This window comes from Sphaeramia orbicularis, chromosome 17, assembly GCF_902148855.1.
Source record: "Sphaeramia orbicularis chromosome 17, fSphaOr1.1, whole genome shotgun sequence".
NCBI lineage: Eukaryota > Metazoa > Chordata > Actinopteri > Kurtiformes > Apogonidae > Sphaeramia > Sphaeramia orbicularis.
In genome coordinates this window covers 4,723,582-4,748,056 of record NC_043973.1, presented here as the reverse complement: position 1 = coordinate 4,748,056, position 24,475 = coordinate 4,723,582, and the positions used below count along the sequence as shown (strand labels likewise).

At 38.5% G+C, this 24,475-nt stretch overlaps 1 protein-coding gene and 1 pseudogene across 5 annotated transcripts in view; both read left to right on the top strand.

The window, feature by feature from the left end:
• Positions 1 to 2,885: 2,885 nt before the first annotated feature.
• LOC115436831 (excitatory amino acid transporter 4-like) lies at positions 2,886 to 13,885 on the top strand (annotated as a pseudogene).
• atcayb (ATCAY kinesin light chain interacting caytaxin b) overlaps positions 10,815 to 24,475 on the top strand; it is a 27,169-nt gene continuing 13,508 nt past the window's right edge. The window contains exons 1-5 of one of the 5 annotated variants that reach the window (XR_003937944.1): positions 10,815 to 11,123; positions 11,478 to 11,570; positions 15,894 to 15,999; positions 21,120 to 21,178; positions 22,177 to 22,404. Coding sequence is in view for 4 of the 5 variants with exons in the window: in XM_030160765.1 (XP_030016625.1) it covers positions 15,923 to 15,999; positions 21,120 to 21,178; positions 22,177 to 22,404 (364 nt within the window). In the remaining variant the exon portion in view is untranslated. Of the gene's footprint in view, positions 11,124 to 11,289; positions 11,571 to 15,893; positions 16,000 to 21,119; positions 21,179 to 22,176; positions 22,405 to 24,475 lie in introns of those variants that run through there. The other 4 variants (XM_030160764.1, XM_030160762.1, XM_030160765.1 and 1 more) reach the window with 4 other exon arrangements.

Sequence of the window (24,475 nt, the reverse complement as noted above, 5' to 3'; positions counted from 1 at the left end):
TTTTAACAAAATGTCCATCTGCAGATTTGTCACACAACCTATGTCATCATCTGTCTTTGAAAATGATGCTGATTCCTCTTTTAACATCTGCTGAACAGTCTTTCTTTTGTCTTCATCCAGATGAGATAGGTCAACGGGAGGGTCCCATTGCTCGCTGGTGGGGGTGCAGCCTGTCGCATCCTGGACGCGAACCTCATTGATAACGGCAGAAGGAAGGTCTCTTTTGAAGATGTTAGCTGGATAGATAGACCCTACAGACTGCACCGTACCAATAAGAGTCTTTGCTAATAGTGTGATGTCATGGTTGGTGGGGTTCTGGACACTAACAACTATCTTCGGGCTAGAACCTGCCTTAACTGAGACCAATGTGTCACAAAACTCTAAGCCGTCCGGCCACTGTGGATTTTCACTCGGTTCAAAAATCAATGAGACATCTTCTCTAAAGGGCTTAGCCTGCACCTTACAATCAATAAAAAGTGAGCTATGGCTAGGTATAGTGACTCTCTCATTTGTTGTTTTTACACTGTATTCATGCACTTGTCCCGCACTAACTGCTTTTATGAAGGTGGCTGCTTTGTTATTCTGAAGGTGGGGGAATGCTACTTTAACCGATTTTAAAAGCTTCTCTGTTTCCCCTATGTCAGTTTTATCTGAGAGGCTGTCTAACACAAGACGCTCAATCACATTGAATCCTATAATAGGACACTGCTGCTGGTTACCTTTTAGTACTAAAACTGGTATAAGTAGCTCAGAGTCATTGGCAGTAAGTTTAAATGGTACCTCAAGCCATCCTACATAAGGCATATCTGTCCCATTAGCTGCCACAATATTAAGAGTATCATTGGGGTCAATAAGCTCATTCACACTCTTCAGTGGTACCTCAGGTAACTTAGTTCTTTTCCATAACTCATCTACAGCACACACCTGTGACCCTGAGTCCCAAAGTGCCTCAACCCTTTTGTTACCCAAAAAGCATCGAATAAGACATTTCTTCCCAACTAACTCCCTGACTGAAGGTAGATTGCCTTTATTACACTGTCTCTTATTTGTGTGTTTAACAGATGACTGTTTATATCTCTTATGAGAACTACCATATTTGTGGAGCTTACATTCAGTTTTGTGTATGGGCCAGTGCTGTGCTTGGCATTCTTTGGAGCAGTAAAGGGCACTTTCACATACTGAACAACACTTTAAACTCAGAGTCTCACTTTTCATAGCACAACCGTAACACTGGGACCTATCTGTGTCTGTGGTCACACCACGTCCCGCTGAGGTGACCCCTTTTAGTTTAAAGAACTACCCCTCGCTGGTCTTACTGGGTTCTGTGCTCTACAGCCTGCTCTAAAATGCTCACTACTCCCACATTTAAAACAATGCTGACAATACTCTTCACCTGCCTGAATACAAGAATAACACCTGGGCTGTGGGCGGGGCATGTAGTACCGCTGAGGAGCAAACCGCTGTTGGAACTGAGCTGTCCCCCTCCTTGGTCCAGGGCCTGGTGCTGGATGGTACTGCTGAAGAGCTGCTGGGGAGCGCTGAGTATAGTAGTGTCTGGCTGGTGGATCCATCTGGTACGAGGGACGTGGAGTGAAAACCTGTCCAGAATAGTGGTCGGGTAGATGTTCAGGTTCTCCGCTGGTGGGCTGTGAAGCGGCCATGGGTTTCTGCATAGTCTCTCTGATTTGGGACATTTCAGCCCGCAGGTCCTTTAAAAGCACCATTTCTGACCGCATCTCTTTAATCTCTGACAGGAGCTCAGGGGGCAGAGTAACAGTGCTTTGTTTCGAGACGGTCTTCTTCTCTGTAGTAGTTGGTGTGTCACCTGACTGGACAGTGTTAACTGTGGTCACTCGTGGAGCAGCATTTTTCTTTTTGTCCTGTCGTTCTTTTTCATTTGCACATGCTGTATTTAATTTTTCTAACAATACTTCATCTGATGTGGTAGTCTGAAGGAGGAAAGGCTGCATGTCACTCTTTACATTGTCACTCTGTAACCCTGTTAGAACTGTATGCAGGAATAAACTCTGGACCAAAGCAGGATCATATTTCAAACCTGACTCGGCTTCCTGAGATGCAAAAAGAATCTTTTGGCGAAGGTCCATGGCTCTCAGAAGAAAGTTATGTGGAGTCTCTTTACTATTTTGTACTTCAGATGAGAGCTGCTTGTACAATTCAGTAGCTCCTCTCTCCTGGTAGTGGGACCTGAGGATTCTCCGCAGAGCAGGTAGAGTGAGGTCTCCTTTCCCTTCGAGGTAGCTCCTCAACTGCAGACCTGGTGTGATGGCGCGAATCACAGCATCGATGATCTCATCCTCATGGTAGCCTTTACTGAGTCCACATTCAATTTGTCTGGCCAAACTAGAAAATGTGAGCTTATCTTTTTGTCCAGGCTCACCTATTTGTCCAGATATCTTAAAGTCTTTACGCCATGCAGCACTGTCTGGGAGCGCTGTGATTTTTTCCTGTATCGGTGCGTTAGGTAGACTTAGCTTTCTACTCAGTAGCTGTTGCATAGCATCTTCTTTTTCTTGGAGTGTTGTTCGTAATGCATTTACCTCTTTTGAAGCTCTTCTCTGTGTTTATCTTCACCTTTGTCACTTGGTTCAGCTAATTCTAGCTCAGCCACTTTTATATTTTCAATCAGGTCCTTAGTATTCAACAAATCAGACATTCCTTCATCTTCTAGCTCAGCTAATTCATCTCTTTCGATGTAGCTTGTGACCATGCTAATTAGCTGGCTTCGAGTCTTGCCTTTAAGCTGTTCTATTCCCAGTCCAGGTATTTGTATTTCAGTACATAACTTCAATAACTGTCCAACATTCAGTTCAAACAGCGCACCTTTGACTTCCAACTGTAAAGTCTCCAGCTCCGACTCCATTACGATGTGGGCATTAACAGTTCAACGTGAGCGCATTAATTTCATGGACTTACGGCGCTCTCTAGTGGTGGTTGTGCGCACCGAGATACAACCGGAGCACATGAAGAAAAAGCCACGAGGACCGACGACGCCACTCTGTCTGACGCTGGGTTTGTTGGGGGATATTCGGCGCTAGCTTCCACTTACTGCTGGCGGATAATAGTCAGGCCAAACATCCCAGCGGTGCCTCCAAAATGTTGCGCTCTCCGCCCGGACGTTCGAGGGAGATGACTGCGTTGAATGTGGTGTTGAAATAACAACGAACTCGCTGCGTTTTCCTCACTCGTACGCTGTTTATTTAACAGCCGCCATTACAACGCTCACCTTCACTGTGCACATGCGCACAACAACTTCCTTCCAGACTATAAATCAAACAGATATGAAACATCAAACAAACTGTATTTTACTTGTTTTAAATAAAACCTTTTCTAAATGCATTTAATTTTTAAACAAAATATGTATGATTTTAATTACTATTTTTAAATATAAAATTAAATTATATAAACCTATATATTCCCTTATTAATTAAATATAAATGTAATTATACACTACTTGTGCAGTTCAGTAACAACACATATAAATCTATAATAATAACTGAAAACAAATAAATGTATTAATGACCTATGAAGAACATTTCAAAAAAATAATGCGCCAAGGCATTTTAACCTGTCACATTCTCATGTCTGAAAATGCCCATTTATGGCCGCAGACCGTCAATATTGTTTATTACATGCTTAGCTTATTACATTTTTAATCTATTTTAACCAATGAAATTACATATATATGGAAGTCAGCCTGTGCTCTCCCTCTGTTTAAAGAAGGTGACCCCACTGTGCTAAATAATTTTCGTCCAATCTTAAAATGATCTGTCCTGCCCAGAGTTCTTGAACAGCTCATCAGTCATCAACTCAAGGAATTTCTTCATAATAATAAATATAATAATAATATATTGTGTCTTTCAATCGGGTTTTAGAAAATCACATAGCTACATAACTACAGTGTCCGGTTCCAGGATCTGTTATCTCTATGAGTTCCAAAACTCAGAAAAGAACTGAGAAAGAAAGCTTTTAAATTTTCTGCTCCCACTGCCTGGAACAACCTACAGAAGAAAATAAAACTGAAGGATCTGCTCTGTTTAAATATATTCAAAGTCATTTTAAATGAATGTGAAAATGATAAATCTGGATGTAGATGTTTTTCTAACTGAATCAGATTCTGCTTTGAGATGTTTTAGTACATTTTAAATTATTGATGATGTTTTATATGTATGTTTTTAATTTAATGATTTATGTATGGTTTTAGAATTAACTTTTATTGTGTTTTATGTATATTTTTAGTGTGGATGTATGGCTGGGATTTCTATTTTGTGTAACATCTGCTGCTGTCTTGGCCAGGACACTCTTGAAAAAGAGATTTTCAATCTCAGTGAGCTGTTTTCCTGGTTAAATAAAGATTATATATATTTAAAAAAAAAAAAAAAAAAAAAAAAAAAAAAACTTCCTGCACTCTTGATTACTGATTGAATTCACCTGTTCCTTGTTGACTGCATTGAAACCTGGGCTTTTCCATTGTTCTCTGCTTCATTGTCATGTGCCATCCTTATGTTTTCTTTGCTCTCTCATGTTTCCTTGTTTTTACTTCTGGGTTTTCCGTGTTTGATTTGGACTCTTCTGTGATTGTGGACTCCTACTTCTTCCTACTGGTACCTTCAACTGTTCCTATTTGGATTACTGGTTTAACCCAGCTGTTTTTGGATTGAGCTCAGTGTACCAGATTTGGGACTGTATCAGGTATCTGCTCTCTGTCTGTTCCCTATCAGACTAGTTGCTCCCTGGACAGTCTGCCTGTGTACCAAACCCTGTTTTTTGTTTCTGGATTAAAGCATGTGTTTTGTGGACTATACAACATATGCAAACACTTCTTGCTTAACAAGTCCCGAGTTTTATAAAGAATCGCAACAGCCTTGGACATTTTGCGTTTGATATATTCTGTTTGTGGTTTCCAACAGAGTTTATGGTCAATAATCACTCCCAAAAATTTTGTTTCATACACCCTTTCAATTTCATTAATTTTCAGTTTTATATCATAATTTCCCCTCGCACCACCAAAAACCATAAATTTTGTTTTATCTTCATTAAGTGATAATTTATTTACGTCAAACCATTTTTTAAAACTTGATCAATTCCTTTTCCACAGTTTCTAATATTTGTTTCATATTTGCTCCCGAATAAAGCAAATTAGTATCATCTTCAAATATTGTAAATTTTAACTCACTAGATGCCATAAAAATATCATTTAGATAAAGTATAAAAAACTTGGGTCCCAGAACTGAACCTTGTGGGACCCCACATGTTACTTTTCTAAGTTGTGAATTTGTATTTCCAATTGTTACATACTGAGACCTATTTTGTAAATAACTTTTTAACCAGTTTTGCGTCACACCTCTTATACCATACATTTCACATTTCTGGAGTAATATTGAGTGATCAATTGTGTCAACTGCTTTCCTTAAATCAATAAAAACGCCAACAGTGTGTTGTTTCTGATCCACCACTGTTGCTATATTTTCTGCAAATTCCATTACTGCTAGAGATGTTGATCGTTTTTTCCTAAATCCGTACTGGTGATCATTTAATATCCTATATTTGTCTATATAGTCATCTAACCTCTTTACAAACAGTTTCGCAAGAATTTTAGAAAATTGTGGTAACAGTGACACCGGTCTATAATTTGACACCATGTGCTTATCACCATTTCTATAAACTGGAATCACTAATCTAAATTGCCCATAGGTGTGAACGTGAGAGTGATTGTCTCTATATGTTCAGCCCTGTGATGAACTGGAGACATGTCCAGGATGAACCCTGCCTTTGCCCATAAGTAGCTGGGTTAGGCTCCAGCAACCTCCGTGACCCTAGTGAGGATAAAGCGGGTTCAGAAAATGAATGAATGAATGTATGATTTGTTGCAGAACTAACCATCTCTTTGTTTATTTCCCTTATTTTCACATTGCTCCCCCTACAGTGGATCTCTGTCATTACATTCTCTGTGCTCTGTTACATCGTGTCCCCTGTGGGAATCCTCTTGTTGGTTCCTCAGATTTTAAAGATGGAGGACTTTGCAGATTTAGGTCAAGAAGTAGGCATGTATGCTCTGTGTGTGATTTTTGGCCTACTTCAACTTGCTTCCCTTCATTTATTTCACTGCTATAAGGAAGAACCCCTGCAGATTTATGGGTGGTTTTCTCCAGGCTCTTCTCACTGTTTTTGGGACATCATCCAGGTTAGTTGTAATTTTAAGGAGAACAAATGAAACACAATACAATGGCCTATTATCAGTGTCCTTTACGTTGTATGTGTAACAGTTTTGCTACCCTACTGGTAATGTTTCACTGTATGGAGAAGAATCTGAACATGGAAAAACAGGTGAACTGCTTCATGCTGCTATGGATGGTGCTGCACTTTACAAAACAGGGAATGCTGAAAGAAAAAAAAAAAAAAAGTCATACTGAGCTATTCAGAATGAAATCTTTTCTGAATTACAGAAGTTAATTTCCATGAATTCGTGAAGAGGTTTTTTGGGTTTTTTTTGCATAACCATCGCTGTATTTTCTTCTCAGTTTGTGTCACAGCTGCAAGTACTGGTGCTGCAGGCATCCCACAGACCGGCATGGTCTCCATGGTGATTGTACTGACATCAGCTGGACTTCCCACTAAAGACATATCATTGCTCATGATGGTTGCCTGGATTCTGCAAGTACTTGTTTCTTCTTTCTTTTTTTTTCCTCAGTGTGGACCTCAAGAGGAAGGTGCTTTAATTAGGAATACAACTGTGCAATTATTTTCTAATTGAATAACAAAAAATGACAATTATAATTTCCCATTAAAAAATCATGGGATAGAATGCATCTAGGAGCCAAAAAAAGAGTTTGTTCAAGGTGCTCTTTAGTAAAAGGGATTCATAAACTAGATGACAAACAGGAAGAAAACTCCAAGGCACTCTCTGTAAGCATTAAATGCCTTAATTCTGACAGCATGGTCATGTATAGACCTTAAAAAACACTTCAGTGCATTTCAGCTTCAGGTCTTCATCAGGAAGTCCAACAAAACAGAAGCCTGGAAAACTGTAGGTTCTTTTAAAGTAGGTCCTGACCAATAGGAACCTGCTAACTGCACATAAAGGTAAGGGCCTGCAGAAGGTGTCAGTATGTAAAACGACCAGCAGATGGTGTCACTACAGAACAAAGGACATACAAAAACTCACCTATAGAAATATTTACAAATATAGGACAAAGATAATTAAAGAACAGTGCAAAATCACATATCATTGTTTATATAGGGTAAAAATGATGTTAAGCCTTTAAAACAAAAAAATAAACAGTTCCTTACAGGAATACAGAAAAATCCAACTCTTCATTTAGGCCAGGGGGTATAGTGACTTGTATTTTATACATATACGAGGGCTGTTCAATAAGTTCATGGCCTCACCCAGAACAGAACAACACAGACTGATAATTTATATTTTATTTTTCAACATAATCTCCATTTACAGCAATGCACTTGGTCCATCGATGTTCAAGCATCACTATCCCATCACGAAAGAATGTAACATCCTGTATTATAACAACCAGTATTTCTGGGTGAGGCCATGAACTTATTGAACAGCCCTCGTACAGGGTGGGGAAGCAAAATTTACAATATTTTGAGGCAGGGATTGAAAGACAGTGTATGACCAATTAGTTTATTTAAAGTCATGAGAATTTATTTGCCACAAGAAAATTTACATAATAGAAATTTTTTTTATTCTATGTGTCCTCCTTCTTTCTCAATAACTGCCTTCACACACTTCCTGAAACTTGCGCAAGTGTTCCTCAAATATTCGGGTGACAACTTCTCTCATTCTTCTTTAATAGTATCTTTAAGAAAGTCGACATTGCTGTGTGATGTTCTATTGGTAGCATGTTCTAAAACGCCCCAAATAGCACAATCCAGAGGGTTTAGATCTGGGCTAGAAGGTGGCCATAAACATGATTCCCAAAAATTGCTCAAGTTGGATTTGTTGCTGTTGTCAACAAGTGTTTTGGTGTTCTTGTGTAAGATTTTAACTTCAAATCATATTTTACTGCATTTCTAACGGTCTTGTTGTCTACCTCAAGTTCGATTGCCATTTTTCTCATGGATTTGGTTGGATCCTTTAGGATTTTGGATTTGAGAGCTTTAATAAAAGCTTTGGTACGTTTTTTGTTGCTTCCTCCACTTTCAGACTTTCTCGTAATAGTTTTGCTCCTAGTCATTCTCTTCTTTCCATTATAAACAGTCTTTATGGACACTCCAACTATTTCTGAAATCTCCTTTGGTGTGACGAGTGCATTCAGCAAATCACACACTCTTTGACGTTTGCTTTCCTGATTACTCATATGGGCAAAAGTTTCTGAAAAGGTATGGATAATAGTGTTAGGTATGATTATGACATCAATATATGTTTGGTTTCAAAACAATTGACGTAGTGCCTGCTGAGAAAAAACAACTAAATGTTCATTGTAAATTTTGCTTCCCCACCCTGTATATATAATGTGATGAAGACCTGAAATACTTTAAAATAGTAACTATTTATAATGAAGATTTCTCTTTAAAGGGAGATAAATAACAACTGATTTTCTTTTTTTTTTTTTTAGAAAAGAGTTTAAGAGTGTTAGATATTACATTTCAAAATGTTTCTACATTTATTTACAATTTTGGTCAAGTCCCAGGTTTCTATACTCACAAGGTCATGCATGTTTATTCATAAAGATCGGTTGAGGGCTGCATTGGAGTGGGTGTCATCCAGCAACTGTGTGCTTAAAAACAATGAAAAATAATTGGTATTGAATCTTTAAATGTGTCCTCTATAACCTGAAGCAACTCTGAATGTCAGGTATGAAATATTAAACATCATTATATTTTCACAATAGTTGAAAATTCACACCTTTACTGTAGCAGTATCGAATGGAGTGTCTTGTGTAAACCCTAATATTTGTTTCCTGGTTTGATTTTGTAGTCGCGATACTGTAGTGGACCATTATTCCCTTCTGGCTTAAAATAAGTTTGGAAAATACAAAATAATTAAACATATTTCTTATATGAAGGCATTCTCAACCTTTTTGACGATGGGAAGTTTGGTTATAAAAAAAAAAAGAAAAGAAAGAAAAGCTGCATCTCATTCCAAAATGGTAATAATAATTATGTTAGGAAGGAAGTAAAGAAAAGAACAACCGAGGAGAAAAAATACATTGGTCTGTAAATATGGGGTACAAAATAAATATGCTTGGATTCTTGACAAATAATGAGACTGTTGGAACAAATATGTGGAGGACTCTCTGGAGGGAGATTGAAGTGAGGTGTGTAACTCTGCTCCAGAGTGTAGACGTCCTACACACGTATTTGTTCCCACCATTCACTGAACCAGCCCATTTTGACCAGCACAACTCCTCATCCAGGTAGATGGGATAATTAGTGGAATCACCTGTGTTAAGTGAACAGGTAGAACCAATACATGGCCGGACTTTTATTTTATGGAGCTGGGATCACCCCCCCCCCCCAGTCTAACAGTAGCCCTACCAGCTGATGTGTTGTATAAGGCAGAGTTTTAGATTGCTTTTTTAATCCCCTGTATTTTAGAGACTTTCATCAAAATGAGCATTCTAGCACGATCTAGTGGGAGGAGACTTAACATGCAAACATACAGTGACCCAGATACACACGGGCTGTACATATAAATACATATGGAGCTGATTAATATTTAATGAAACTGTGTTTCATGACAGGGAATCTAATTCACTGCAACTAAAACATGACATGATTGTGATTCTGTAAAACTGCAAGATGTTCTGAACTATGATGCTTTTTTTAATTTTATAATTTTAACTATTGAATATTTCAAAAGAATACAAACATCTCTTGAAAGCTAAGTTTAGGAAACAGAATAAAAACCCAGTGAATCATGTTTTAGATGTTAAGCGAACTATTAGCCATATTTTGACTTCAGCAAAGATCTGAACTATTTCATGGACTTTTTGTAGTCACCTAACCATGAGGTGTTTTACCTCATACTCGATTAAACTACAGTCACTGTGAAAAACATAGAGATGGAGGCCACAAATCACAGATGTATTGGAGCAGGTTAATGATGCAACCCTGTGAAAATGAGCTAATATCAACAGACAAGCAGATGAAAACCATTCTGACAGGGTGCAGAAATCACACTTCTGGGTGAATCTTTAATACTCTACAGAGACCACAGGGTCATGTCACCTGATCTCTAAAGTGCCAAATACATGCACTCATTTGAATGGCACCCCATGACCAGGAAGTGAACATATTCACACTAAAATTAAATACATCCAGTTAAACACAGCTTTAGTAAATGATGATGAACACAGGACAAACAATGAGAATATATATACAGTACTGTGTAAAAGTCTTGGGTCACCTTTAGTTTTGTTGTTTTTGCTGGGTTGAAATGAGCATACATATTTATTTCTCAGTCTCTTTTGTTCAGATATCACAAGAAAACATAGGAAATCTGTGCACAGCTGCACAAAAACTGAACTAAATGGGTTATAAATGTTAAAGTCACTATTTTGTGTGACCCCTGACCCAATGATAAGAAGCAACATAAACAGAAACATCTGATGTGTTGAATGAAAATATGAGAAAAGTCTGGGCATATGAAGGTGTTTAAGTGCTGAGTAACATAGTGTTATTAATAGAAAACTGTAACCACACCCCAAATGCATGTTAGTGCCAAGCATCCATCATCAGGGAGGAACACTGAACTGTGGCTGTTCCGTGAGTGCAGCAGCAGAGATGATGCAGTGTGTTTCCTGACATTGCCCACAGCTCAGTGCAGCTGTGTCAGAGAGGGGGAGGGAGCTTTGCAACCAGCAAGACAGAAAAAAGGAGGAGGGGTTTCATTAGGAGTGAGAGAGCTTTAACTGGCGTGGTGAGAAAAAGCAAGAGAGAGAGGCTGAGTGCGTCTGCGATAGACACATAGGGAGAGGAGGAAGATGCTGTTGCCAGGGAACAGCGCTGAGGAAGAAACGTCCGTGTTTTCCAGTTCGCAGAGGAAGGATGATAACAATCACGGCTGCAAAATAGACCGAATGTGAGGACGAGAAAAACAGCTTATCCTTCCCTCAGATCCCCAGCCAGAGAAAATCAAAAAGGTAGGCATGTGTGATTACATAACCCTCACAACACACAGCTTCCATACGGGTGACATCATCATCATCACAGCAGGATTAGAGCCTCAGGGTGGGGGCATTAGTGCTGGGAGAGGGGGGGGGGGTGAGGGGGTGGGATTCAGATGAGGTAAATAGGAGGAAGAGGGATGGAGAGAGTGACAGAGAGATCACCATGAAACGAGCTAAAAGCGCAGGGTGAGGATTATCTTTTGTCCAAACAGCATGGAACAGGAGACTGGAGAGGTGTTTTTTTTTTTTTTAATTGTAATGTGTGTCAGTCACCTTAAGAGGGTCCTACCTGTAAATGTAAACTGTAATGACCCTCTCACTGTTTAGGCAGCTTTGAGGAAGAGGAAGAAGAAAGAAGAGCTTCTGACAGCAAAACAGAGGAACAGCCAAAAGGAAGTCTTCCTAATTGGAATACTATATGTGAGTCCAAACGTCCATTTCTACATGTCTACAATCACTCCAATGACATTTAATGCTTCTAATGACTTGTATTATCTCTATATTTTTATGTGTCCATTTAAAGAGACAATACCTATTGCCACTGTTTCAGGAAATCCAATCTCCTTCCAAATACTGCATACATTTTTTATGTGATTTTGACCTGTAGATTGCAGACACTGATCCTTTGGATGGTGTTTCTCGTTCTTTCTTATCATCAATACATCTAGGCTCATCTCCTGGCTGTCAGCCATGTAAATGATTTAGAAACAATAGACTATTGTATTGAAGTGGCCACACAACTGATTCAATCTACATTTCAGAGGGCTCATGTATTAAAATAAATGCTAAATCTAATCTGGCAGATACTTGCTAACTTGATAATCTGTACAGAGGTGGGAAGCCATAAAGTACAAATAGTTCTCCAGCAGGGTTATCAGGTATCTATATCTTAAGTGTTTATTTTTCTGACAACTTTTACAACAGGCTTTTTTACACATTTGGAGTAACTCATTTATCATTGTGATTCATAATATGTCATTGTGATGTGACAAACATAACAAGACAAAAACGGTGTAAAAGATGCCAAAAGAGAAAGAAATGCAAAAGACTTGGTGAGATGAGACTGATATAATTCAAGTAAAAAAAATGTAACCAAGACCAAAACAATGAGAAAACTATGCAAAACATGCATGATGAAAACAAGGTAGAACACAAACCAAGACCCTAACAAGACACAAATTACGTAAAAGGCATCCAACTTCCATGTGATCCAGCCCCATCTTTGTTCAGCACAAGATTTTTCCACATGCCTCTCTATGAAAATGATGTAAAAGATGTAACGAGCACAAACTGGCAAAAAGACCTGGAAAGATAAAAATGGTGTCAAAAATGTAACAAGATGAAAACTTCACCAAAGAGCTTGCAGGATTTAATGGGTGAAAGAAAAAGATACAACAGGACCATGTAAATGATGTTAGATGGACCAAAACACTGTATCAAAACCTATACTGGTTTGATTGTCTTCACATTATATTAATATGCCATGAGGTACAGATGTGACATCCTATAAGGGCTCAGTTTTCACCTTTATACATATCAGTGCCTACATTTATTTTTCACTTTAACTATAGAACTTGAATGAGTACTTCTATTCAGTACCTATAGTGTTTTTACACAACTTGTGCTGGAGTAAATATGTGTGCACTTTTGTATCTTTGACGCTGAATACTCCATACACGCACAGTGTATGCAAAGCACAGTGCAGACCTCACAAGATAATGTTTGGGATATGAGGGCTGCTCTGCCATCTGGACATAAATCCCCACCAAACACGTGCTGCTGTAACATGTCGTTGTGTCCATCAATCAGCAGCTGACTGTATGAGCAGCTGAGCCACAGCAACAGACATTTGCACAAACGGTAGCCCACACACACCGATCTGCTGTTTACATATGAAATACCCCTCTTTTTGGGCTTGTCACAGCCATCTTTAATCTGCTAGCAATGAAAAGGATCAGTGCATTCCGAGACTCTGTTTGAAATGAGAACAAAGTCAGTTGAGTGTGACTTATCCAGAAGGATCACTTTAAAGTGACATGTAAGGAACTCTCTTAGAAGTCTGAATCAAACAGGGACTTTCTCATGGGATAATCCACTTCATCAGCCTCTGCCATTATTGAGAATCCAATCACAATACAGCAGCGTGCAGCCCTGGGCCCCTGCCTTTTAGCCTGTTTTCCTTTTCTTTTTTCATATATGGACCAGGTTGTTTTGCTGTAGCACATCAGTGCCATGCCAGTGGATAAATGGACTGAACGAACGTCTGCTCCAGCATGAACTCAGACACAATGTAGGAAGAACACTCCTCCCACTAATGCACATTTCAGACATGTGACTTGCACATGACGCTTACTCTATCAGCGTGACTGCTCATTATGGGATGGTTTGTAACAGTCCAACTGCATTTGTGATTCATTATTTGGTTCTGTGCCGAGGGGCTGGATGAGCAGTGTGTTGTTTTAGTTTGGGCTTCTTTCCCCAGGGTGTACGGGCAGGTGAATTCCCATGTTTTTATTTTACATGACATAACATGCCTGCGACAACCCAAGGCCATGGGTTTGAACACTGCAGACATTTTACTTTCTGGTTCGGTTTAACACTATTAAAAAATACACACATATAAAAGTAGGTTACACTTTTAACTTGAGACTTCATAACATCCATTCTAGGTTTACTCTCTGAAGAATGAGCGACTTATTGTGCTCAGAAGTGCACTCGTCATGGGTCAAATATGACCAGTGATTAAATTCATTAATGGTTCAGTATGTAAGATTTATTTACAGTATTTTTATGCAAAAATACTCATGTTCTTCAGTGCCTCTTTTGGCTCCTGTACATATATCACACTGTCTACCATTAGCTGAGAAATGAAGGTGGCTAATGTAAATAAAGGACTAGCTCCCAGCACAGCACAGACTCGACACAAACTTCACATGCTCACCTAAATCTTACATAAAGTATTGAAACCTGTAAGTTCTGGGGAAAAAAAAAAACATTTCTGCTCAGTAATGTATTAGGCAACACTACTATACATATTTAGATTGTGAAACTTATCTAAAGTTTGTGTTGGTGTATTTTGTGCTGACACCTGGTTGCTGACAGGAGCTAGTTCCATTCCCCCAGGTCATAACACTGCCCCTACAAGTTTGTACTGTGGTTAGTAGGCATGATGGGTAATCACTTCATCTGCCTCTCTTCTCAAACTGATGGATCATCACTCTGGAACAGGGTCGATCTGGACTCATCAGAATCAGACCACATGACCTTTTTCCATCAGAACACAGTCAAATCTTAATGCTCCCTAGCAAATTAGTCTCACTTGTATATTCCCTATTTAAAACAACTGTGAGCTGTAATGTTGTGTTTTTTGTTTTTTGTTTTAATTTCACCAGCCAGTTTAGTGATTTTCAATTTACAGTTTTCTGGCTGTGTTCCCTCTTTGAAACTTTTATCTACTTTTAATAGTTTTAGCATCTCCTTATGTTGTTTTCCGTACTTCATGCAGGCCAATAATTTGACCTTTCTGAAACAAGTTACATCTTTTCCACGACCACAGGATATGTCCTCTGACATGGTTGTTTAAGAAATGAGAAACTACTCACTGCATCAGTTGGGGTTAAACAACTCGCAGCTGAAAAATATTGATCAGTGCAATAACTATCCAATGGAAAGATCTGAACTATTTGTTTAGTACAATCCAGATGGGGACTTGGGCTGTGTATGTTTTTGGAGCAAAGAGGCCGGTGAAAATTAATTTTGAAATAACCATTTGTATTATATTTTTATAAGCAACATTAAGATGAGTAATTTCTGTGCTGTACTGCAAAACATCTGTTGTCTAAGGGTCAGAGGCGACACCACATACTAAAAAATCAGAAAAGCCTGGAAATGTTGAACATGACATTTTTAGTATCATTACACAATATTAATTTAAATAACTGTAGAACATTTCACAGCATCACCTAAGGTGTAATTTGTTATGCAATATAGATCATCATGTTGTCTTGTCTGGGGGCCAAGGGTTTATCTTTTTACCACCCCTGGATGGTATTCGGCTTTTTTTGCATGTTGTAGCAATCAGTCTCCTTACAGATTAACAGGGGCACCAACGCGAAGGTTTGCTACTTGCATGAGGCGGTACCAAGCATCCAAGAAAGCTGGTCCAGTGGAACATCCCTCTCCAGGAGGGATTAGGTTGGACTGAGTAGGGCAAGAGTAAATGTTGGTCAAACTAATGACAACTGTCACAAGTAGGGATTCACCACCAGCCCTAAATGCCCCTGTGGTGCAGTGGTCCAATCAATGGAACATCTTGCCTTGGTGTCCATTGGGCCCTCATTGCTCCAACCAAGACCTTCAGGAAATAAATAGCACTGCCCAGGAATGGATTCGGCATTGGCACGATAAGATATGATGATGATGATGATGATGCAATATAGATTGTATTGAAATGTTTTATGCAATAAAATAATAGTGTCAAAATATGTTTCTTTATACCCCACCTTCACCCATTGGTATTGGGGACAGGCTCTGACACCTCCACGATCTTCACAAGGACTGAGTGGTTCAGAAAATGAATGGATGCATGTTTCATTATATTCAGTTGACCAATGTAAAGGATAAAATGAAGCCTAGAAAAACTGACAGAAACAGTCCAAACTGGCCCTGAACACACCAGAGGGGATAAGATAAGTTGGACTTCTGGATCAGCTACTTAATGTTTGTGGTGTTTGCTGTTCACAGTGAGCTGCAGCCCGTCCTCCCGGCAGAGGATGGGTACAGCAGAGGCCACTTTACGCATGGACAGCATGGAAGTAAAGGACGAGTGGCAGGATGAGGATTTCCCCAGGTATCCCTATGAGATGAAGAGAGTGCATCTGTGTTGTGTGTCTGATTTGTTCACAGCTACAGCCATGATGACAAATCAGTCACATGTGTGGAGGTGCAGCAGGTGTGTACTTTGGTTATATGTCACTGATGGCAGAGCGTGTGCAGAGGAAAACAGAAGTTAAAAACATGCTGTCCATCCAAGTGTATGACCACTCAAACATATGGCCCACAGGCCAAAACCAGCCCAATCTGGCCCACAGGATGAATTGTAGATCCACTGTGCTCTGTTGCAATACACGTGTGTAAATGATAAACAGAGGCATAATATTGTTAAAATTACACTTATTTTTCTTAAGCAATTTCTGGTTGTGTTTTGTTTGTTTGTGTTATTCACATTTTGTGTTAAAGGATAGTTTATAGAGTAGAATAAGAATAGAATATCTTCATTATCATTCTAAAAAGTACAATGAAATTAAAAAGTGCCAAATACAGAATGTACTGTAAAAATGTAAATTCAAATAAAAGCTGCTAAATCAAATACATAAATTGCTCAAACAAATGGGTAGAAAGCATGTATAATTTATATTTATAATGTAATATGAAAAGTTTGGAGTTGAATATTATTTTACTTGTCTGATCCACTTTAGATCATATTGGGCTGAATGGTACCCCTGAACTAAAATGAGTTTGACACCCACGCTCTAATGCAGTGGTTCCCAACCTTTTTTGGCTTGTGACCCCATTTTAACATCGCAAATTTCTAGCAACCCCAGCCATTCAAAACGGAGACATTTTTCTCTTAGAGATGTCTTAGCGGGGCCAGCCGAAGAAATCTTTCCATTCTCTGTTCGGCCCAGTTTTCTTTGACTGCAACTGTGTCCAGGCAGATTGAAGTGTAGTAACGCATGCAGTCACATGATCAGGTCAATCCTCTCAGATACTATATCCTGCATTTTATTTGAACTTGATTTTTAGAAGGGAAAATGTGTGGTGTTTTAATTATAATGAAAAATATATTGAATCATTAAAAAATATTTTTTATTAGTTTTTTTTTTTTCTTTTTTTTTTCTCAATTACTAGAAATTTCAGGCGATCCCATTTGAATTCCAGGTAACCCCACGTGGGATCCCAACCCCAAGGTTGAAAAACACTGCTCTAATGGTTCCACATCATACCAGCACATGTACCTTAAGAACAGCTTCATTGGCAGTGTTCTTAGATCCTTAACCCTACTGAAGGCAGTTATTTTGATGTTCTGAAATTAGCCGTATAGTTTGTTCTGTAACATGTTGGTTCACATACTCCCATCTGTGTTCAACTGGGGTGCAACTTGGACAACATTAACACATTCAGTGGTTTTGAGTAATGTTAAGCTAATGCAAGACAGCACATGTTGAGGTTGCATGGTTCAAATGGCTAGACACATCAGAACTAAACTTTCTGCAAGAACACCCAAATGACTGCAGTGAATAAGCATGTGGTAGTGATGTTCATTAAAGTTACAAACAGACTGACATACAATGATGGCACCTATGTCAGTATGCAGCAAGTGGCAAGAACCAAAGTGAAGCTGCTGGCGAAGTAGCTCAAAGATGCAATACCACTGATGGCCACTGGGGCCAAAAAACCTTCCTCTGAAACATTTCCTCAATTAATCAGATCTCAGGTTAGTGACTTGATTGACAGGTCTGTGATAGCTCGTTCACCTGCTGTTTGACATTCAGAGTTTTACCTTATTTAATTAAACATTTTAAAGACACAGCTTGACTGTAGTTGTGTTTAACATGAATAACACTGTAAAATTAATTCACTGTTTTACTTGGTCAGTAAGATTTTATTTAGCATTCGCTCACCCATGAGCCGCATGCTCCTGAAATTCTGCTCCTTTTGTCCAGATATGATCACTTTTTGGAAAAAATAAGCTATTAAACTGGAAAGAAATTATCCACTATTTTTCATTTTGATTATGATGACATTTTTGGCTAGACCTCCCAGCCCTTTGATAAATTTAGTTTCATGCACAAAAATACTGCTATATCAGCAGTTATTTAGCCCCAGTCCCAATTCACCCATCAGTAGCTGTAACCCTCTGTGTTGCATGGGCTTTGGTCATCTTTTTGCAGCTATCGGCTATAAACTGCAGAAATGTGGTCTATAACACATTGAAATGGCATTAAATGGGCGATGAAATGATTAAGTTATTTATGAACAAAATGAGTACATTTGTGTGTTTCTTTCATGGCACTGCTGCACTTTTTGGCTGTTTTTACCTCCATCTTGCCAATGATTCAAACAGAATTATGGGAAATTTCTCCTACCCCTCTGTTTGTAGTGTGGTCCTGAAATATCTCTGTTTAGAGGGTCAAACAGCCCTCCGCCCGAGAATCAGGACAACACTACCGCGTGTACGCACAATACGGAGGGGTAGGGGTAATGGGGAGGGCCAAGGGGTGAATTGGGATTCAGCCCTAGAGTTTCAATAGGTAACAGAACAATCTACGTAAACATCTTAGATTAGTATTCTTAATTGCTTTTCAAAGTCATTGAAGAGACTTTAACCAGGATTCATAAACAGATAAATTATTTTAACTGTATATTGATTTCCCCTGAAGTATATTTAATCCACTCCAGAGTGTCAGTCCAATCTGTGTTTTATTTACCTCTCTGAAGCAACTGACAGAATAATAGCTGCAATTACCCCAGCCACTCCATCAGCTAGCCCATACTTGTGGTGTCTTAGGGTGTGTTTGTGCAAATACGTCTGCGTTAATGTCTGGGTTGGCCTCAGTTTGTGTATGTGCATCTATGTACTGTATATGTGTGCGCATTTCTACGATAATCTTAACCCCCACTTCTCCCCGAGCACCGAGGGTTCTGCTCCGTCTCAGTCGTATTATAATGTCAGTGGGGATTTTTCTAATTACTGGTGTTAGGTTTCTCAAACATTCATTGTTTCCAAGAACATGCGGTGGTTAAACATCACAATAGAGTCACTCCAGATAGAAAAGACTAAAAACAACTGCTCATACTTGAAGGTTTATTAGGGACCGAGCCGAAAGGTAAGGCCCTCTCACACAGTGAGAGGCCTTGCCTGCAAGCAAGGCCCTATTGTTTTTCGTTTGTTTTTAATTATTATTTTTCCGCCGTCACTTTGAACTGGATTTTGACCCCCTAAACATGCTCAAAAACTCACCACATTTGGCACACATGTCAGGCCTGGCGAAAAATTTGATAAAATGAAAAAATTAACCCCATAGGTGCCAAAATGGCCTCTCTAGCGCCACCTATGTGAAAAAAACGACAACAGCCCTACTTGCCAGTAGGAATATCGTAGAGACATGAAACCAGTGCCAAAATTTTTGTTGGATGAAGCACTACAAATCATCCACTGACACTTATGACCTAACTCCCACAGAAAGTTTGCAATATGTCTTTCAAAATAAAATTTGTAAAACAAACTCCGATGACACCGTTTGTCGTATTGACTTCTAAATAGCACCAAAATATAGAGTGAACCCTCCTCAAAAAAGTGATCTCATACTTTTTCCAGAACTGTCTTAGTTTTTTTTTTTTTTTACAAGCCTGTAAAGTTGCCATGTTTGGAACTCATTTTTCACTTGGGAGTTTTTCCACACATGTGACATATCTACGTGTTCACAGAACTAAGCACAACTCTCACATCCAAAAATTTTTGAGATACGATGTACGGTTATTGATTTATGACAATTTGTTTATTTTCATACTTTTTCTACTTTAGACTGCCATTTGACCCCCTTAACATGCTCCAAAACTCACCAAATTTGCCATGTATGTCATGGCTGCTGAGCACTTTCATACAATATCAAAATTAACCCCTTGGGTACCACAATTGACTCTGTAGCGCCACCTATGTACTAAAAAACACACAAAATCTGCCCTAGCGGCCAGTAGGAATGTCACAGAAACATGAAACAAATGCCAAAATGTTGGTCTGATTGAGCCGACAAATCATACACTGACACTCATGAGCTAACTCCAACAGGAAGTTGGCAATCTGCCTTTGAAAGTTATTCTACGTTTCTGCAATTACTGCTTATTCATTTCAGACTTTTGACACAAAAGTTATACTTCATTCAATTCCCACAAGTCTGCAGAATCCAAAAGTGAAAGAATTTTTCAGATACGATCTACGGTTATGGAATTATGGCAATTTTTTGAAGACTATGTTTAGTTTCACTTTTCACAATGACAAAGTCCCTATAAATCTCTTCCTGGTGCACACTTGTCATTATCTGTCTATAGTGCAGTGGTTCATGTAGCTGCCTATTGACCAAGAGGACCCTGCTTCAAATCCCAAACAATTCAAAAAATTTTTTTTTTTTTTTTTAATTTTAAAACAGGTTTTACTGCATTGTATTGTGGATATTGGAAATTTTGCACACATTCAAAATTACACGGAGTACATTTTTTCAAAATAAAACCCCAATTAAGAATAATTCATAATGTCTATTACATAACTTCTTTTCATTTTTATGACCAAACGCTCAACTGTCTGTACAATGTTTCTTCTTTCAAAAGTACTCTTTCTCACAGACACACATGCTCACACAATAGGGTTTTTCCAAAATAAAAGCCTTAAATGTGGTAAATCATCACTTTAATGCTCAATTATTCATACAATTTCAATTCATTTTTCAAACTGATTCTTTCTCTCACATACAAAACAAATGCACATACACACAGTAGGGTTTCCAAAATAAAAGTCTCATTTAAAGGTGATGGTGGTTTCAGCAGAGGGTCGCTGGTGTTCTGTACAGATGTAAGGAGGACGGACACTAAAGGGTGTGAACTGGTATGGGGACAGAGAGGTGTGAGTGGAGCTGAGGTGTCGACGGTCACGGGAGGCGGATCGCGGGGGAGGCGGAACGCCCGGTGTGAGGTCCCGCCCAATGCTGCTTGCAGCTTTAATTGTAGAATTGGAATTGTATCTGAGTAATTGTGAATAGAAATGCATATAACTGTAATTAAAGAAGGATGAAAGCAATGTTTAGCATGCTAACAGGTGAACTGTCATCCCAACACAAGTCATTTCATTCCTAATCTGTCTGTGGTAGTATTGTATATAAAGTCACATGTATATAAAGATGTCTCTCTCTTCAGGCCTCTACCAGAGGATGGGGATGTGGATTCAATATGTCGCCTCACTGACAACAGAACCAGTAAGTAAAAACACAAATACTAACTTTAAACCGTTTTGTGCTTTTATTCAAGTACCTTACTCAAGTACACATTTAAGTTGAATTTACTTCACTAGAATATTTCATTTTTCTTCTGCTTTTACTACCACTCCACTACATATGAAAGGAGGATATTATAGTTTTACACTACTGCATTTGTTTGATAGCATTACTTCCATACATCCATGTCTGATTGTTAGATGTTTGTGATAAACTGAAAGATGGAAACCTCCTTCATGGTTCTCCTGACATGGACCTCACAGGACAGTGATGCTAGAAAATGTCCACAACAGTAAAATGTTTTGTGTATATATATGTATGTAAACAAATGTGTGCTTTTTGCTAATTATTTTCACCTAAGTAGGGTTTTTCAATGCAAAATTTTTACTTCTACAAAAAAATTAACCCTCTGGTTATATTATAATACAGAGTAAAATTGACCCTTTTTAAAACATTGGGAAAATACAACTAATATTCTGTCTTAATGAAATTCTTCCATTGCTGTTTTTTTTTCTGTTCTCTAGAACGTAACAACTGGCTGTGTTCATGTTACTCATATCTTGTTCATTGCTGTTCATTTCATGTATGACCACTTGTAAACATTGCATAAGTAGTAGTAATTTCTTTTTTCAATAAAAATCAGTAGTAGGCTTTAAGCGAACAGGTCAGTTTCACAATGAATAGGAGACATATTTGAGCTGAATTTATCAATATTCTTCCATTTTAAAAATTTAAAGCTTTTTTAAAAAAAATAAATATTGTATCAAAGCAGATTAAAAATAAAACTTGTTGAAGTAGTCCACTAGGACCAGCTGCATCCATTATAAAAATCATTCATTTAATTTTGATACTCTCCACATTGATTACACATTACTCTGGCTTGGCTGCTGCACCTTGTAAGGTAGAGTAATGTCTAATTTCTTTACCTAACTTCCTGAGTTAGAAAAGACCTAACTTTTCTTATCCTTGGTTTTCCTCAGACCCCCCCACCTCTCTTAAAGTGGGAGAGACGATGGTTCAGTGTAAGCGCCGCACCCTGGTCGCACCAGACATGAACTTGTCCCTGGATCAAAGTGAGGGCTCGGTGCTGTCTGATGACTTTTTAGAAACGCCTGATGATCTGGACATCAACGTGGATGACATCGAGACCCCCGATGAGACAGACTCGCTGGAGTTCATCAACAATGGCAATGAGCTGGAGTGGGAAGGTGAGGAAACATCTGATTGGAACAGAGTCTGATAGTGAGTCTGTTGGGTCCATGAAGGGACATCATTTTATTCAATTGTCAGATCATTACCCACAACTTCCCTGGTGCTGGTCCCACCTCAGTGTCATTTCTTCTTAGTTTTACCAGTACTTTCCACCAACTGTAAAACACATCAGAAATATAAAATTAAAACTAAACAACTGAAATCAGACTGTCAAGTTGTTGTGTTTGAAATACCTTTTTTATCTTTTCTTTTCTTCTTTTCATACATTAGTTTTCATTCTTTAGATTTTTCTACTACTTTTTATAACTGTATTTATTTATGTTCTTAAACTGTGAAGTTGTACACTGTGTCAGTCTGAGCACTCTAATTCTGATTCTGAGAATTTCATATGCAACCCCAAATCCAAAAAAGTTGTGTAAAATATAATTAAAAACAGAATACACTAATTTGCACATCTCATAAACCCATATTTTATGCATAATATAACACAGAAAACATATGAAATGTTTAAACTGAGGAAATGCACTGTTTAAGAAAAAAATGTCATTTTGAACTTGATGTCAGTAACACGTCTCCAAAAAGTTGTTGCAGGGCCATGTTTCCCCCTGTGTATCATCTCTTCTTTTAATAACAGTCATAAACATGCGTAGATGGAGTTTTGGGAGAGTGATGTTGTCCCATTTTTGTCTGATGTAGGATTCTTTGTTGTATTTTTCATTTCATGATGCACTAAATATTTTGAGTTCGTGAAAGGCAGGCTAGTTCAGCAGGGTTCCTACGAAAGTATGGAAAAGTATGGAATTTGATTCTATAAATTTCCAGGTCTGGAAAAGTATGGAAAATGGAAACAAATGTATGGAATAATATTCATGTTTCCAAGACTGTTATCACTGTTCTATTTTCCAAAACATAAAATTATGAATATCTAAAAAAAGAAATGGATCGGTCTGTTTTTTTAAGGTGCTTGCTAGCGCAACTAAAATGCTTGTGTGAGAGCACATACAGTAGGCTACATGTCCCAGAAAACATTTGGGTAGATTGACAAGTTGAGTGCCCAGCCTTCTGCTCTTACCCTCCTCCTACCAATTTTAAGGCCTGCCCAAGTGTCGTCAAGTTTCACTGCTGCTTTGACGGACAGGTGATGTCCACACACTGTTCGTGAGCGAGCTATTCAACATGCCTTGTATGATCATTGGCAGAACTCATAATGGGTAGATGGAAATTCTCTGATGACTGGTTCGTAAATCCCAAATATAAAGACTGGTTGGCCGGTTGGAATTTTTTTACCAAGACATCTGGAATTTAGGGTCTGGAAGAAGTATGGAATTTTGAAATTTCAAATATGTAGGAACCCTGGTTCAGGACCCAGACTCCTACAAATCCATGTTATTGCAATAAATGCAGTATGTGGTTTATCATTGACTTATTGAAATATGTAAGGGGCTGAAAAGCATGTTGTCTGGATGGGAACCAGTATATACCTTTCAGCACAGATGGTGTAATTATTTGCAAATTGTTCCTCCAGTGGTTTCTTTTTAGTGCCATGTATTTTCTCCAGCCATTTGTTGCACCCGTGCCAACTTTTTGGAGGTGTGTTACGACAGAAATTGATCTGCTTTCATCTGACCCCGTCTCTTGTAACTTCTTCTCACACACTAAATACTTGTATGTCCTCCTTCACCATTATCCATCTTTGGTCTTCTTCTCTACCTGGTAACTCCATCTTCATCATCCTTCTAACAATATATTCTCCATCCCTCCTCTATTCATGTCCAAACCATCTCAATCTGGCCTCTCTCACTTGGTCCCCAAAACATCCAACGTGCTGCCCCTCTAACGTGCTCATCCCTGATCCTCGCCATCCGTCTCTCTTAACATAAATCTCAACATGTGTTGCTGCTATAAATTTAAAATGGTATAGTATAATACAGTATAGTATAGCACAGGGGTGTCAAACTCATTTTAGTTCAGGTGCCACATATGATCTCAACTGGGCCAGACCAATAATAACAGTAAGATAAAAGATAAACTACATTATAGACATCTTTAAAACTACAAAGTTTCTTT